Raw genomic sequence first — 18284 nt, forward strand, 5'->3', positions numbered from 1 at the left:
GATGGTGAGCATTTTTTCATGTACTTGTTGATTGATTGTATGTCCTCCTCTGAGAAGTGTCTGTTCAAGTCCTTGGCCCATTTGTTGATTGGGTTATTTGTTATCTTATTGTCTAATTTTCTGAGTTCTTTATATACTCTGGATATTAGAGCTCTATCTGAAGTGTGAGGAGTAAAGATTTCTTCCCATGATGTAGGCTCCCTATTTACCTCTCTTATTGTTTCTTTTGCTGAGAAAAAACTTTTTAGTTTGAGTAAGTCCCATTTGTTGATTCTAGATGTTAACTCTTGTGCTATGGGTGTCCTATTGAGGAATTTGGAGCCCGACCCCACAGCATGTAGGTCGTAGCCAACTTTCTCTTCTATCAGATGCCGTGTCTCTGATTTGATATCAAGCTCCTTGATCCATTTTGAGTTAACTTTTGTGCATGGCGAGAGAAAGGGATTCAATTTCATTTTGTTGCATATGGATTTCCAGTTTTCCCAGCATCATTTGTTGAAGATGCTATCCTTCCTCCATTGCATGCTTTTAGCCCCTTTATCAAATATAAGAAAGTTGTAGTTTTGTGGGTTGGTTTCTGTGTCCTCTATTCTGTACCATTGGTCCACCCGCCTGTTTTGGTACCGGTACCATGCTGTTTTTGTTACTATTGCTCTGTAGTATAGTTTGAAATCTGGAATCACTATACCACCTGATTCACATTTCCTGCTTAGTATTGTTTTTGCTATTCTGGGTCTTTTATTCTTCCATATGAATTTCATGATTGCTTTCTCTATTTCTACAAGAAATGCTGTTGGGATTTTGATTGGCATTGCATTAAACCTATAGAGAACTTTTGGTAATATCACCATTTTGATGATGTTAGTTCTGCCTATCCATGAACAGGGTATATTTTTCCATCTTCTAAGGTCTTCTTCAATTTCTCTCTTTAGGGTTCTGTAGTTTTCATTGTATAAGTCTCTCACCTCTTTTGTTAGGTTGATTCCCAAGTATTTTATTATTTTTGAGGATATTATGAATGGAGTGGTTGTCCTCGTGTCCATTTCAGAGGATTTGTCACTGATATACAGGAATGCCTTTGATTTTATAACCTGCCACTTTGCTGAATTCATTTATTAGCTCTAACAGTTTCTTTGTAGACCATATTGGGTCTGCTAGGTATAGAATCATGTCATCTGCAAATAGTGATAACTTAAGTTCTTCTTTTCCTATTTTATGCCTTTAATTTCTTTCGTCTGTCTAATTGCTCTGGCCAGTGTTTCCAGAACTATGTTGAACAGAAGTGGTAAGAGAGGGCATCCCTGTCTTGTTCCAGATTTTAGAGGGAATGCCTTCAATTTTTCTCCATTCAGAATGATGCTAGCCTGAGGCTTAGCATAGATTGCTTTTACAATGTTGAGGTATGTTCCTGTTATCCCTAGTTTTTCGAGAGTTTTGAACATAAACGGATGCTGTACTTTGTCGAATGATTTTTCCGCATCTATCGAGATGATCATATGGTTCTTATTTTTAAGTCTATTGATGTGGTGAATAACATTTATTGATTTCCGTATATTGAACCAGCCTTGCATACCAGGGATGAATCCTACTTGATCATGGTGCACAATTTTTTTGATATGTTTTTGTATCCGATTCGCCAGAATTTTATTGAGGATTTTTGCATCTAGGTTCATTAGAGATATTGGTCTGTAGTTTTCTTTCTTTGAAGTGTCTTTGTCTGGTTTCGGAATCAGGGTGATGTTGGCCTTGTAGAATGAATTTGGAAGTTCTCCCTCTTTTTCTATTTCCTGAAATTGCTTAAAAAGTATTGGTATTAGTTCCTCTTTAAAGGTTTTGTAAAACTCTGCTGTATACCCATTCGGTCCTGGGCTTTTCTTAGATGGTAATCTTTTGATGATTTCTTCTATTTCCTCAATTGATATTGGTCTGTTTAGGTTGTCTATATCCTCCTGACTCAATCTGGGCAGATTATATGACTTAAGAAATTTATCGATGCCTTCACTATCTTCCATTTTATTGGAGTATAAGGATTCAAAATAATTTCTGATTATCTTCTGTATTTCTGAAGTGTCTGTTGTGATCTTGCCTTTTTCATCCCGTATGCTAGTAATTTGAGTTCTCTTTCTTCTTCTCTTCGCTAGCATGGCTAAGGGTCTGTCAATTTTATTTATTTTTTCAAAGAACCAACTTTTTGTTTTGTCAATTTTTTCAATTGTTTCTTTTGTTTCGATTTCAATAATTTCAGCTCTTATTTTAATTATTTCTTGCCTTCTCCTTCTTTTTCTGTTGTTTTGCTCTTCTTTTTCTAGGATTTTGAGATGAAGTATGAGATCATTTATTTGTTGGTTTTTTCTTTTTTTGAGGAATGAACTCCAAGCAATTAATTTTCCTCTTAGAACTGCTTTCATTGTGTCCCATAGATTCCGATATGTTGTGTCTGTGTTTTCATTTAACTCTAAGAATTTTTTAATTTCCTCTTTGATGTCTTCTAAAACCCATTGATCATTCAGTAACCTATTGTTCATTCTCCAAGTGATGCATGATTTTTCCTTCCTTCTTTTATCGTTGATTTTCAGTTTCATTCCATTATGATCAGATAAGATGCATGGTATTATCTCTGCTCCTTTATATTGTCTAAGAGTTGCCCTGTGATATAATATATGATCTATTTTTGAGAAGGATCCATGTGCTGCTGAGAAAAAAGTGTAGCTGCTTGATGTTGGGTGGTATATTCTATATATGTCAATTAAGTCTAGGTTGTTAATTGTGTTATTGAGTTCTATAGTTTCCTTATTCAACTTTTGTTTGGAAGATCTGTCCAGTGGTGAGAGAGGTGTGTTGAAGTCTCCCATGATTATTGTATGGTGGTCTATTAGACTCTTGAACTTGAGAAGAGTTTGCTTGATGAACATAGCAGCACCGTTGTTTGGGGCATATATATTTATGATTGTTATGTCTTGTTGGTGTATAGTTCCCTTGAGCAGTATGTAGTGTCCCTCTTTATCCCTTTTGATTAACTTTGGCTTCAAATCTATTTTATTTGATATGAGTATGGACACTCCTGCTTGTTTCCGCAGTCCATATGAGTGATATGATTTTTCCCAACCTTTCACCTTCAGTCTATGTATATCTTTTCCTATCAAATGCGTCTTCTGTAGGCAGTATATTGTTGGGTCTTGTTTTGTGATTCATTCAACTACCCTGTGTCTCTTAATTGGTGAATTTAAGCCATTAACATTTAAGGTTATTATTGAGATATGGTTTGTTCTTCCAGCAATATTTGTTTATTAATGATACTAAACCTGATTTGTTTTCCTCTTTGATTATTTTCCCCCCTTTACTGTCCTACCTCCCACTGTTGGTTTTCATTGTTGTTTTCCACTTCCTCTTCCTGTAGTGTTTTGCCAAGGATTTTTTGAAGAGATGGTTTTCTAGCTGCAAATTCTTTTAACTTTTGTTTATCGTGGAAGGTTTTAATTTCATCTTCCATCCTGAAGCTTAATTTTGCCGGATACACAATTCTTGGTTGGAACCCATTTTCTTTTAGCATTTGAAATATGTTATTCCAGGATCTTCTAGCTTTTAGAGTCTGTGTTGAGAGATCAGCTGTTATCCTGATTGGTTTACCCCTAAATGTAATCTGCTTCCTTTGTCTTGTGGCTTTTAAAATTCTCTCCTTATTCTGTATGTTGGACATCTTCATTATAATGTGTCTAGGTGTGGATCTCTTATGATTTTGCACATTCGGCGTCCTGTAGGCTTCTAGGATTTGGGATTCTGTCTCATTCTTCAAGTCTGGGAAGTTTTCTCGTATTATTTAACTGAATAGATTGTTTATTCCTTTGGTTTGGATCCCTGTGCCTTCCTGTATCCCAATGACTCTTAAGTTTGGTCTTTTGATATTATCCCACATTTCTTGGATGTTCTGCTCATGGTTTCTTAGCAGACTTGCTGAGCTGTCTATGTTCTTTTCAAGTTGAAATACTCTGTCTTCATTGTCTGATGTTCTGTATTCTAAGTGATCCACTCTGCTGATAGTATTCTCAATTGAGTTTTTAAGTTGGTTTATTGCTTCCTGCATTTCTAGGATTTCTATTTGTTTGTTTTTTATTTCCTCTATCTCCCTGTGAAATTGATCTTTTACTTCCTGGATTTGTTTATGTAGTTCCTTGTCAATGTGATCTTTCATTGTCTGATTTTGCTGTCTCATGTCTTCCTTGAGACTCCAGATCATCTGAAGCATGTATATCCTGACCTCTCTATCTGACATTCCATCTATTGCAGCTATTACCTCTTCTAAAGTTGAGTTGACCTGCATTGCCTGTGGTCCTTTCTTTCCTTGTCTTTTCATACTGCTGGCGTTTCTTTCTGCTTGGTGAAACTGTTGTGTTTTTGAAATTTTCCCTCTATTTATTTATATTGCTCTTGTAATGTTGAAAAATCTCCCTTGCAGGGCAGCTAGTGGCTGTGATACTCCTCCAATTGGTGTGATCCGTCTACCATGCTGGCGGGCCCTAGGTGTGCTTTGCTGGCCCGTCGAAGGTCCGCGTACCCAGCAGGCACGAGGGGCACCTCTGTCACTCCGCAGGTTGCTGGGCCTAACCTTCCAATGGGTCGCAGTTTCACCTACCTTGCAGGTGCGGGGGGAGGGGGTGGCTCCGCCCCTCAGCAGGCCACGGGGCCTGATCTGCCGGTGGTCACAGTCCCGCCTACCTTGCAGGTAATTGGGGAGGGGACGGGCCTGCCCCTCAGCAGGCCGCTGGACCTGTCCTGCTGGTGGGTCGCAGGTCCGCGTTCCCTGCAGGCGCGAGTGGCAGCTCTGTCACTCGGCAGGTTGCTGGGCCTGACCTGCCCATGGGTTGCAGGCACTATGCCAGCCTTTTTCCTACTGTGTCTACCCATACTTAAAATCTTTAATTTAATATATTAAATTTTTGAATTAGTAAGGCTCTTCAGATTGCCCAATAACAAATATGCACATCTAGAAAGGGCTTCACAATTCAACAGAGATAATGATAAAGCATTTCATATCTTCTCTTTACTCAGAGGCAAATGAGTTGAGAACAACCACTCACTCTTTATCCATGTCTTCACTGGTTTAATTGCCTTCTCATTGTATCTGGATTGCATTTCAGTTCGTTACTTCCTCATGTGATATGTGAGTTCAATTTCTCCAAGAAGTGAAAGTCACGATTTCCTCCCCAAAACATGAAGATGTGATGACTGACCAATGTCCTGGGAATTTCTTCTATTTGCTCCAACACAAACTGCCACCACTGTGGAATAAATGACTGAGGCCCAGCCTATCTGTATGAAGTATCATACTCAGCTCCTTTGGATGTAATTACACTAGTACTCAATGTATTTACAAAGCAAGAAAATACAAACCATAAAGTGTTTCCACTTTTTTCTACTTTAATTATTCCACCATGATGAGAATATTTAATTGAAACTTCATACATGTTTCTGAATGAGATATACAAATGGTTTAAGTATATATTTAAGTACTAAAAACTTAATTCATTAACATTTCATAACAATTATAACTGAAAAACCTTTCAATAATATTAAGGACAGTACAAATAACCCCACAATTTCATGACTGCTTTAATGAAACAACAGGTATTATTGACACTAAATATTTCTTTTCAACATTTTTGTCAGTGCATTTAAGACTTGCTTGTTTCTTAGACTATAGATAATGGGGTTTAACACAGGAATTATGACAGTGTAAAACAGAGAAAGCGTGTCTTGATCATTTGCTTGTGAAGATGCAGGATGTACATACATGAAGAGAAGGGGGCCATAGTATAAAGACACAGAAAAGAGATGGGCTCCACAGGTGGAGAAGGCTTTTCTTACACTCTTTTCAGACTTCTTTTTTAAAATTGTATAGAGCACTAGGGTGTAAGAAACAAGAATAGTCACAATACTGAAAACTTGTATTGAACCAGAGAAAATAAAAAGCATTAGATAATTAATAGAAGTATCATTGCATGAAATTTTTAACAGGGGCATAACATCACAATAAAAGTGATGTATTATGTTGGAATTACAGAAGGTTAACCTGAATAAAAAGCTTTCATGAAGTATGGCATGAAGAAAGCCACCTACAAATGACAAAACTAGTAGCCGTAAGCATAGTTTATTGGTCATAATCACAGGATACAGTAAAGGGTGGCATATGGCTGCATAGCGATCATAAGCCATTGCTGCCAGGAGAAAGCATTCTGCAGTCACACTGAATGCAACTGAAAAAAATTGAATCAGACATTCAGAAAAAGTTATTATTTTGCTTTTGTCTAAAATGTTGGCCAACATCTTTGGGGTCACTGTTGATGATAACCAAGCATCCACAAAGGCTAAATTCCCGAGGAAAAAGTACATGGGGATGTGAAGCTGAGGGTCATTCCAGATCAGAGAAATCAGACCAAGGTTTCCCACCATGGTGATGAGGTATATCGCCAGGAACACCAGGAACAGGGGGAGTTTCCACTGTGGTTGCTGTGTAAGTCCTGTGAGAACAAACTCTGTCAGCAAAGTTGCATTTGACTCTTCCATGCCTCACAGGATGTCCCCTGAAATGAAACAAAATAAAATATAATGAATGTTAAGAAAAATACAATGAGGAATTTTTTTTTCTTTCTTTTTTTTTCTTTTTGACAATAGGTTATTGAATCCAGGAATATTTAATCTTTGAGCCATATTTCCAGTCCCACTCTTTTTTGTTTACATTTTATTTAGAGATAGAGTCTTGCTAAGTTGCTGACGACCTGAGTAAGTTGATGAGGCTGGCTTTGAACATGGGATCCTCCTATGTCAGCCTCCTGAGCTCTTGGGATTACAGGCAGTGTCACCATAACTGGGTACAATGAGGATTTATAAAGAAAATATTGAAAGACAAAGGTTGAAATAAAATTGTACTTTTTTTTTCAAAGGACATTAATAGTTTTAGAGAATTACATATAGCAAAAACGATTCAAATCAATAAACCTACAGGAAAAAAATTTAGAGAAAATGAGAGGCCTTCTAAATTTGTGATAAATTTATTGGAAACTGTTGAATGTGTTTGGAAATTTGATGTCCTACACATGGTTAAAGATCTACAGAACTATCTGAATGACCTGGATTACAAACTAAAATGAACGTCATTTGAAAAAATTTGAAACTTACTTATCAGATAATATGCTCTTGCTCTAAGACCTTTTAACATGTGTAAGGATGTGATCAAATATTTTAAATTAAATATTTGTAATATGCAAAAATTTTATAGGAATGGGACAATGGAGCTTGGGAAATAATGAGAAAACTGTTATTATTTTCCAAGAGGTCACAGACCAAAAAATACATCTAATGGTCTTTTTATACCATATGTGTGTGTGTGTGTGTAAATGTATATACATATATATATGTATATATATATATATATATATATATAATATGAGTTATCACTACAGACATATGTATATAAATATATATTACATTCATTATATAACATATATATATATATATAATATGAGGTATCAGTATAAAAACAGAGTAATTCATGAAGAAGTTAAGAATCTATACTTTAAAAACTCTTCTCTGACAATGCCAACATACTTGTATTGCCTAGTCTGGATAGAGTATGACATTTGTAGAAGTTAGGAAAATGAACAGGCAGATTGAAATAATTCAGAATGTAGAGTCACTAGGATTCAGTTACATATGTGGTGTTAGAGGTTAGCCCCTGAAGAGGAAAGCAGTGAATTGTTAAATGGGTGAGTAATATCAAAAATAAAACCGAATCCTTCAATTCATTATCAAATTTTCAAAAGGAGAACCCCCTTAACACCCAGGAGATATTGGTGTAATATGGCTCTGCTCGTCACCCCTATGAGTAATGACCTGGTAACTTCAGAGTAGGTGAAGGCATAACTCTGGGTGATCTACCCATCAGAGATTGTATACAAGGAAAAGAGAGGGGGAAGGAAATGATGAGAAAGTTACATTAAGGAACTTACAATATGGACAGTTGTCATTTATTAGATGGTACATCTGTACCCCTTTCTAAGACAAAACCTTTTGGTGGGCGGGAGCTTCCCTCTACTTAAGAACCCAAAGGCCAGAAACTAACTTTTTCATGGCCCTTTAACCTAGAGAGATGAGAATTGGTATAGGTTTGCCCAGTGAAACACAAATGCACAGGATTTAGAACGTGGCAAAAAAGATAAACCCTGCATCCACATCAGTAGTGTTATTTGTGGTTTTGACACCTGAAATTCATGTCACGAATTGAATTCCTGATTGAGGTAACATTGAGAAATAATTTTTGCTATTAATTGGCTGCCTTGGGTCCTTTTCCTGCCTATTCCTCCATCCTCTGCCACATTTATTGCTTTGGGTCAACTGTCATTTAATAAAGTTATTTATTATTACCTCTCAGATGCTGAATTGACCATAAGAGAAACAAGAGACAGACAAGAAAAAAAGAAAAAGTAGGGATCAGAGTGATCAAGAGGTGAAGGGGAAAACGGAGAGTGAAGCTTTGTGTACATAAAATAAGAAAGATAATGAAGAAGAACAATGGTTTTTTGTTTGTTTGTTTGTGTGTGTGTGTGATGAGGAGGATTGATCCCAGGGCCTTATGCATGCAAAACAAGTACTCTACCAATTGTGTAATAAGAATTATAATGCATTCCATTGCCAGCTGTTTATTTATTTATTTATTCAAATCAATAAAATAAAATAAATCTAATAAAAAAAGAAGGAGAAAGTAAACAATGGTGCATATTACCAAAGTAAAAGCTCTAGTAAGTCAAAGCATTAACATTGATCTTTTCTGTGGAAATTCATAAATTTTAGTGAAAGCACTTTCTGTTATGTGATAGAAGTGGTTTCAGAGAACAGTAGCAAGTGCATGTACAAAAACAAGTAGCACAAAGGTGCAAGGAGTGAAAGAGTGAGCTCTGAGCACTGGGAGCATTGTGGACAAGGGCTGGCCTTTCCATCCTGGCTGCATCAAATGTAAGGCATTTGTTCTGCACACCATTGCACAAATGTACAAAAGTGAAAAGAGAGGAAGGAAAGGAGACAAGGAGAGTTTCAGTAAAAGTAGAAAGGCAGTTTAGGGTGAATGAAAAGAAAATAAGAGGAAGGGGAAAAAAACTAGACAGAGAATAAGAGAGATGTGAGTAAGTACAGAAAAGTCAAAGAAAGAGGAAGCATCCAAGGAAGGTGACCCTGAGAGGAAGAAAAAGGTTCAGAGATTTGGATGAAAATGTTTGTGTTAACTTGGAATTCATTAAAAGTTGTGATCCAAGAGAATCTTATCTTTTTCTTCTATTCTAAATGGAATCCCTACCCCACTCCTCCTGGAATTTGAGTCCAAGGGAGCTATACAACTTAAAATCCTTATTTTAAGATGGCATGATATTCATATATATGCTTTTATTACCTGATCATTCTTTCCAGATAGTCAAGTTGTTTTGTCTTTAAATATGAGATCAAAAATAGAAACAAAATTTTAATAGTTGATATTATTTTAGTTAGCATACTGAAAATTTCTAAGAAAGTAGAATACTACTACTTTCTTATGTCAATCACTTCAATTTATTTATATACATCATAACATCATGTGCTACCCTCAATATGTACAAAGCAGATTTTTAATTTTATCTTTGTTATTACACTGATTAATCTTGTTTTTTCCTTGAAATATTTCTCGTTTAACTGTACATATCCCTTTTTCTTTCCCATCTTTATAAGCAGAATAACATGTAGCCAAAGATGTAAAACTAAGGGAATGTAAATAACCAGTACCAATAACTACACTTTGAATGAATTCTTATTTGGAATAGGATTCCCTCCATGCAATCCTAATCATTGGATGGTTGAAAATTATCAAGATCAATTATTGCCCTAAAATCTGGAAAAGTTGCAGGAAAAAATGTTTTATCATGTTTTCTGGTAAATAAAATATAAATATATAAATACAAATATACGTATATATATTTGTCAGAAGTGTGTGAAAGGACAGAGTTAATACTTGACAACTTAATATTTTCATTCAGAACATGTAATTAATTAAACACAATGGGTCATTTTACCAGAGTCTTAGAAATACATCTTATGTAAGAATCATTATAACTTCAAACTCTAGTTCTAGTCTTAAATTGTTTGAAGTTATACATAAGTAAATGAAATCATTATAGTTAGATTAAAAAGAATATCACCAAAGGACACAAATCCGTTTTTGCAGCATTTTTCTTATCCAGATTTTAGCACAAAATTAAGTGCCATTAGTGAACCATTTTGTATCCTATTCCCTGGTCATATCATATCTTTCAAACCTATACTAAATTGTTACAATCTAATCAGTACTTTTACCTTGCATAAAAATAAGTTAAACGTGGGCTGGGGATGTGGCTCAAGTAGTAGCGTGCCGGCCTGGAACGTGTGTGGCCCAGGTTCAATCCTCAACACCACATACAAACAAAGATGTTGTGTCCGCAGAAAAAACTAAAAAAATAAATAAATAAATATTATTTAAAAAAAATAAATAAGTTAAACGTACAGAAATAATTTCTGTCTTACCAATAACTTGAAAGGAATATTGGAGATACTTTATTTAATATTCCATGCTTGGATAATATGTCAAAATGAACCCACTATTATACATAACTATCATGCACTAAAAAAAAATCTAAAAATTTAAAAATGTACTAGACATTATAAAACAGAAAAAAATACAATAGCACAGAGTCAACCATAACAAGAGTAGAAGTCTCTGCAAACTGATTGATTCTGGATGTTTAATAATACAGTATCCAGGAAAACTTTATATAAGGTTTGCTTTGAACACAAGAGTCACACAGGTCTACAATTACGTGCTTTCTCCAGAAATGGAAGGAGCAGAGATCTAAAATTCCCCTAAGACTGCCAGGGTTCCCTGAAGGACAAGTGAAGTTGTTCTAAGAGGCACTGAGGATTAGGATATGTATGAAAAGAATCCCAGATTGTCCCACATGCATTACCAACTCTGGAATCATAAAGTCACATTAGACAGTTCTAGTTCTAAAAACAAAAATTGCACTTTATTTCAATATTTTCTCTGCCCACGTACACTTCTGACCTGTGTATGGAAATTTCAGTTTATATTAAAATATATCATTCTGAGTGATTTGATTAGTAAGGTTCTGGCTGAGCTCATCAAAATATGGTATTATTAGGCCAAGATCTAGATTTCCTCCAGGAGCCAACTGAGTAAAATTCAAGAGGAAAGTTTTCTTTCTCATGCAAACTGCAGCTTAGCTGTTCCACTTTAGCTAAAAGTTGGTGAGAAATATCACTAGACACATGTTAGGAGTAGCTAAGAGCAAAACAAAAGATAAAATAAAGCAAAGGTAAATTCTGGAGTCTTTATTTTAAACATTGTGTCAGTGGATACTTGCTAAGGACTTCATCTTTGGAGGATGTAGATTATGAGAGATCCTTGATCATTATACAAACCCAAATTGGAAGTGGACTATTCTGCACATGCAGAAGCTGGAAGGAGTCAGATGGGACCAGAGGGGAAAGAGCCTGGGGGCATAAGTCAGGGACTTTGTTCTTTAGTCAAACAGGAAAAGCACTGATGGATTATGAACATCTCTGTCTTTGGCTATGAAAGTTCAAGAGTAAAGTTGATGGATGATTCAATATATATTAATTTTAATAATTTCAATAAGTGAATTCTGATATACTACTGTGATTTTAATTAATTATATTCCTTGATGATTAACATAATTTAGATGATTTTTATAAATTTCTTTGACACCTGCATATATTCATTTTTGAAATATTTATTGAAATGATTACCCTGTTTTGTATTGTGTGTGTGTGTGTGTTTACATGTGTTTGTGTTGCAAAAGATTAAACTAAGGACCTCATACATACTAGAGAAATGCTCTACCACTGAGGTAATCCCTGACCCACTCACTTCCTATATTCTTATTAAATAACTAGAGTTATAATTTCTGATTTGGAGATTTTCCCCCTTTACCATACATATGAATATCAGATAAATTATTTGTGAATTCTGTTTTAGGTATATTCTCAGACTAAAAATTCAGAAGACTTCTACCACAGTGACATTTCTAATAATCCATCAATAAGGTACATATCAAGATATTCCTTCAAAAGTGAAGCATAAGTTGCTACACTTGACCATTCACACAACCAAAATATGTCCCAAATCTAATGGTCATTTTGGATTTGGAGACCATTTACTATGTTCGTGGGTCTAATACTCTGAGCCATTTACCAAGTCACCTAAAGAGCTGCTTCTGTTGAGAGGAATAATTCAAAAAGGAGTAGGCTGTGCATTTTACTTTGTTAATTCAATTAACTTCTATACTTCTCTCCTCCCTCCCTTATTATGAGTTAGAATCCACATATTAGAGAAAACATTTGGCCTTTGGTTTTGGGGAATTGGTTTATTTCCCTTAGCATGATAGTCTCTCATATCCATCCATTACTGGAAAAATGTCATAAGGTCAGTCTTCTTTATGGCTGAGGAATACTTCATTGTGTATATATACCACATATTCTTTATCCTTCCCTCTGTTGAAGGGAACCTAGGTTGACTCCATATCTTATCTATTATGAAGTTACTGTTTATTAAAACAAACAAAAAACAACAAAAAATTTTCTTTATGCATGCCCTACCCAGTAGCACTAATATTGCAGAGTCAACCTAGTGATGGAGTCAATGTTTCTGAGTTTGCACAGTTCTCCACAAAATTTTGATGTGGGATATGGTTTCATACTCAGTCTTAAAATAGCTCCAGCCAATACCTGCACCCTGCAAAATCCTAGACCAGATTTGTTTAGACACTTTATGACAGACATTCATATGTCATAAAACACTGAGATCTCTAGACCATAATGTAAATTTTGAGAAAGAAGCAAACTTCCATTTCTAATTGATTTTACTTGTTATTCCCTAAATCTTAAATGATTTTTTCACTCTCCAGAATAATTTTCTCAATAATCTCCTAACCAGTAGAAGGTTTTACAAGTTAATGAAGAAAAATATGTATATATGTATACAGAGAAAGTAACTATGAATTATTTTAAATATCCAAGGGAAGAAATGAATGGAACATCATAATAAGGAGTTTTTTCCTACTATTTTCAGTATATACGCGACATGATTTTACTCCAACACTAGTAGATTACTTAACAACCAGGTGAATTCACTACATGATATACTTTATATCTAAATAACCATTAAATACAATGTGTATTTTAATAATTTATTTTAGGGCAAAAAGAAAAACTTTAAAAATTTTTTCAAAACAAGGACTCAGTAAAAATGTGTATTTTAACCCTTTAAAACCAACATCTCACTGAAATGATAAAAATGTTTTAAATAAAGGAATAAATCTATAAGAGAATTGATAATGTGATTGTATCAAAGGACTAGTGATTGTAATGAATTTCTGTAGCATAAAGCACTTTGATTTCATTGAAGTACAATTCATAGAAGAATAATCTGTACATCTGACATGAAAAAGAGAAATCTGAAGAGGAATTCTGAGATTCAGAGTGGCCCTTGGTTGCTTGTTCCCTCCTCACCAAACTAAAGTTATATACCTGCCCATATATTTATACATTAACATCCAACTTCTCATCCAAGCAAAGGAGAAGTACAGTGATGGAACTTCCAGAGGCTGAAGGAATAGAGAGTTGATTACATTATCAGTTCTGCTTTTGTGTTATAGCAATGAATAATCAAGAAAAAATCTAATTAACTAACAAAGAACCATCTGTTCCATGGGAGCATTATACTGCAATAAATCAAGGAACTACACATATGCAACCACATGAATTCTTGGGAAGAAAGAGCAACAAAAGCTTCAATGTGATCCATTCACTGCATTTCCTTGGTTTTAAGGGAACAAAATCAAAGAAAATGATGTGTCATTAATTTTGCAAATTGAAATATAGAATAATTATATATAGTTTAAATATATGTCTACTTTTGTATTACTTAAGCCAAACAAACACTAAATACCCCCCTGGTATTTGCCATAGTCAATCCTAGGACCCAATCGCTGTAATAAGAACATATATACCTCAATTTAATGAAGGGTGATTTCTTTATTAAAAAAATGTGAGGTAACTTGACAAGCAGCAGCCATTCCAAATTTCAAATTTGAAAAAGAGTAATGAATTCTTGCTGTGCTTTTTGCATGGGTTTTATATTGCTTTAAAACATTTCACAAATAGTTACTTAGGATCTCATGTGTGTAAGCAACTGTGGTATGTATGTAAGATATACAGAGAGTAATTAAGAATTCTAAGTTGCAATCCTAAAGAGATTATTTAACCCAAAATAAGTATTATCCAAAGGTGTTTATTGTCAAGAATCCTAAATATTGCCACTGTGAGCAAATTCAGGGTGAGGGTTAAAATGTATGTATGTCTATATTTATATATATGCATAGCCACATGTATATCATATAATCTGGAAATACTCAAGAACAAATACACTAATGCAAATCTAGATACATATACCATGTGTGCATATAATCTGGTAGCAATGAAAATAGATTAAAAGGTGTCAGAGGGGCTGGGGATGTGGCTCAAGCAGTAGCGCATTCGCCTGGCATGCACGAGGCGCTGGGTTTGATCCTCAGCACCACATACAAATAAGATAAAGATGTTGTGCCCACCCTAAAATGAATATTAAAAAATTCTCTCTCTCTCTCTCTTTAAAAATAAGTTGTCAGAAAGGTAAATGGTTTAATCTGACACCTATGTATAAAGAATCATCTGGTAGCAATGTTTAAAAAGGAAGAGGATATCAGCAGATGGAAAAGGAGAACAGCTAGAATTTTGCAAACACTGGTGAGTAGATTTTAGGATGAGAGAATCAGTGGTATCAGTACAAAATGCATGGAATTTCAGTGACCGGAGAAAAATGTCAAAGATATACCTGTACATCAATCACTAATTGTATTTTAAAAGTTTAGAGAATGAGGAAATACAATCTTCAAGAATTTTCTTCCACCTTTCTGGTGGGTACTTTGGCATCCTATCATCTTACCTGAACTTGGCACAAACATTTAAATTCCCCAAGACAAAGACACATTGAAAAAAACTTTACATATTAAAATTTTATTTATTTATTTAGCATTTTGGACTTTAAAAAATGTTTTCTTTGCTGAAAAGAAGGTTTTTAATTTGATTCAATCTCATTAAAAAAGCTTCTTCTCAGCAAAGGAAACAATCAATAATGTGAGGAGAGAGCCTACAGATTGGGAGTAAGTCTTTGCCACGTGCACCTCAGATAAAGCATTAATCTCTAGAATACATAAAGAACTAAAAAAACTTCACACATACACACGCACACATACACACACACACACACACACAAAAAAAAAAAAATTACCCAATCAATAAATGGCCTAAGGAACTAAACAGACACTTCACAGAGGAAGAAATACAATCAGCAAATATATGTAAAAGTGTTCAACATCTCTAGCAACTAGAGAAATGCAAATCAAAACTACAATAATATTTCATTCACTCCATTCAGAGTGGCAATCATCAGGAATACAGGCAACAATAAATGTTGGCAAGGATGTGGGGGAAACGGTACACTTACACATTGCTGATGGAACTGTAAATTGGCACAGCTGCTATGGAAAACGGAACCACCATTTGACCCAGCTATTTCACTCCTCTGTTTATAGTCAAAGAACTTAAAATCAGCATACTACAGCAATGTAACCATGCCAATGTTTATTGCAGCTCAGTTCACAATACCTAAATTATGGAACTAACCTAGGAATTCTTCAGTAAATGAATAAAGGAAATGTGGTATATATATTCAATGGAATATTACTCAGCTTTAAAGAATAAAATTATGGTATTTGCCAGTAAATGTATAGAGTTGGAGGATATCATACTAACAGAAATAAGCGAATCCCCCAAAACAAAGGTTGAATGTTTTCTTTAATCAGCGGATTTTAATGCACAATATGGTGAGCACTAGAGAAGACTAGAGTTACCTTAGTTTAGGTAGAAGGAAGTGAAGGGAGCGGAGGGGAGGGGATATGGGGATAAGAAAGATAGTAGAATGAAACGCACATTATTATTTTAAGTATATTTGTGACTGCATGACCAATATGACTCTACAACTTGTACACTCAGAAAAATGAGAAATTATATCCCATCTATGTATAATATATCAAAGTGCATAAATGCATTCTACTATTATGAATAACTAATTAAAACAAATTTAAAAATAAAAAATATGTTCAATATTTGTATTCTGTTCTGCCAACATTTTTCCTACTATGTCTACCCATGCTTAAAATCTTTAATATAATATATTAGCTTGTTGAATTAGTAAGGCTCTTCAGATTGCCCAATAAAAAATATGCACATCTAGTAAGGGCTTCACAATTCAAGAGAGATAATGATAACGCAATTCATATCTTCTCTTTACTCAAAGGCAAATGAGTTGAGAACAACCATTCACTCTTTATCCATGCCTTCACTGGTTTAATTGCCTTCTCATTGTATCCTAAATGAATTTCAGTTTGTTTCTTCCTCATGTGATGTGTTCAATTTCTCCAAGAAGTGAAAGTCACCATTTCCTCCCCAAAACATAAAGATGTGATGACTGACCAATGTCCTGGGATTTTTTTTTCTATTTGCTCCAACACAAACCTGCCACCACTATGGAATAAATGACTGAGGCCCAGCCTATCTGTATGAAGTATCATACTCAGCTCCTTTGGATGTAATTACACTAGTACTCAATGTATTTACAAAGCAAGAAAATACAAACCATAAAGTGTTTCCACTTTTTTTTCTACTTTAATTCTTCCACCATGATGAGAATATTTAATTGAAACTTCATACATGTTTCTGAATGAGATATACAAATGGTTTAAGTATATATTTAAGTACTAGAAACTTAATTAATTAATATTTCATAACAATTCTAACTGAAAAGCCATTTCAATAATACTAAGAACAGTACAAATAACCCCACAATTTCATGACTGTTTTAATGAAACAACAGGTATTAATGACATCTAAATATTTCTTTTCAACATTTTTGTCAGTGCATTTAAGACTTGATTGTTTCTCAGACTATAGATAAAGGGGTTTAACACAGGAATTATGACAGTGTAAAATAGAGAAAGCGTGTCTTGATCATTTGCTTGTGAAGATGCAGGATGCACATACATGAGGAGAAGGGGGCCATAGTATAAAGACACAGAAAAGAGATGGGCTCCACAGGTGGAGAAGGCTTTTCTTACACTCTTTTCAGACTTCTTTTTTAAAATTGTAAAGAGCACTAGGGTGTAAGAAACAAGAATAGTCACAATACTGAAAACTTGTATTGAACCAGAGAAAATAAATATTAATAGATAATTAATAGAAGTATCATTGCATGAAATTTTTAACAAAGGTATAACATCACAATAAAAGTGATGTATTTTGTTGGAAATACAGAAGGTTAATCTGAATAAAAAGCTTTCATGAAGTATGGCATGAAGAAAGCCACCTACAAATGACAAAACTAGTAGCCGTAAGCATAGTTTATTGGTCATAATCACAGGATACAGTAAAGGGTGGCATATGGCTGCATAGCGATCATAAGCCATTGCTGCCAGGAGAAAGCATTCTGCAGTCACACTAAATGCAACTGAAAAAAATTGTATCAGGCATTCAGAAAAAGTTATTATTTTGCTTTTGTCTAAAAAGTTGGCCAACATCTTTGGGGTCACTGTTGATGATAACCAAGCATCCACAAAGGCTAAATTCCCGAGGAAAAAGTACATGGGGATGTGAAGCTGAGGGTCATTCCAGATCAGAGAAATCAGACCAAGGTTTCCCACCATGGTGATGAGGTATATCGCCAGGAACACCAGGAACAGGGGGAGTTTCCACTGTGGTTGCTGTGTAAGTCCTGTGAGAACAAACTCTGTCAGCAAAGTTGCATTTGCCTCTTCCATACTCACAGGATGTCCCCTGAAATGAAATAAAATAAAATGTAATGAATGTTAAAAAATACATATATATAATGAGGATTTTCGTTCTTTCTTTCTTTCTTTCTTTCTTTCTTTCTTTCTTTCTTTCTTTCTTTCTTTCTTTCTTTTTTTGGCAACTGAGGATTGAACCCTGGGATACTCAACCTTTGAGCCATGTTCCCAGCCCCAATCTTTTTTGTTTGCATTTTATTTAGAGACAGAGTCTTGCAAAGTTGCATATGACCTGACTAAGTTGATGAGGCTGGC

General features: G+C 34.8%; 2 protein-coding genes across 2 annotated transcripts; both read right to left on the reverse strand.

The window, feature by feature from the left end:
* Nucleotides 1-5634: 5634 nt before the first annotated feature.
* On the reverse strand, nt 5635-9969 carry LOC144375885 (olfactory receptor 5H17-like). The gene is made up of 2 exons (XM_078041318.1): nt 9938-9969; nt 5635-6571 (listed from the first exon to the last, which is right to left on the reverse strand). Exon 2 carries the CDS (start codon nt 6559-6561, stop codon nt 5635-5637), a length of 927 nt encoding a protein of 308 aa, XP_077897444.1. The 5' UTR covers nt 6562-6571; nt 9938-9969.
* Nucleotides 9970-17075: 7106 nt separating this feature from the next.
* On the reverse strand, nt 17076-18002 carry LOC144375886 (olfactory receptor 5H17-like). Its single transcript, XM_078041319.1, has one exon. It carries the CDS (start codon nt 18000-18002, stop codon nt 17076-17078), a length of 927 nt encoding a protein of 308 aa, XP_077897445.1.
* Between the last annotated feature and the right edge of the window lie 282 nt (nt 18003-18284).

The sequence above is a fragment of the Ictidomys tridecemlineatus genome, chromosome 3 (genome assembly GCF_052094955.1).
Source record: "Ictidomys tridecemlineatus isolate mIctTri1 chromosome 3, mIctTri1.hap1, whole genome shotgun sequence".
In the NCBI taxonomy this organism is placed as follows: domain Eukaryota; kingdom Metazoa; phylum Chordata; class Mammalia; order Rodentia; family Sciuridae; genus Ictidomys; species Ictidomys tridecemlineatus.

Coding starts and splice junctions, on each gene's coding strand:
- LOC144375885 (XM_078041318.1), bottom strand. CDS start 6,561: ATGGAAGAGTCAAATGCAACTTTGCTGACAGAGTTTGTTCTCACAGGA.
- LOC144375886 (XM_078041319.1), bottom strand. CDS start 18,002: ATGGAAGAGGCAAATGCAACTTTGCTGACAGAGTTTGTTCTCACAGGA.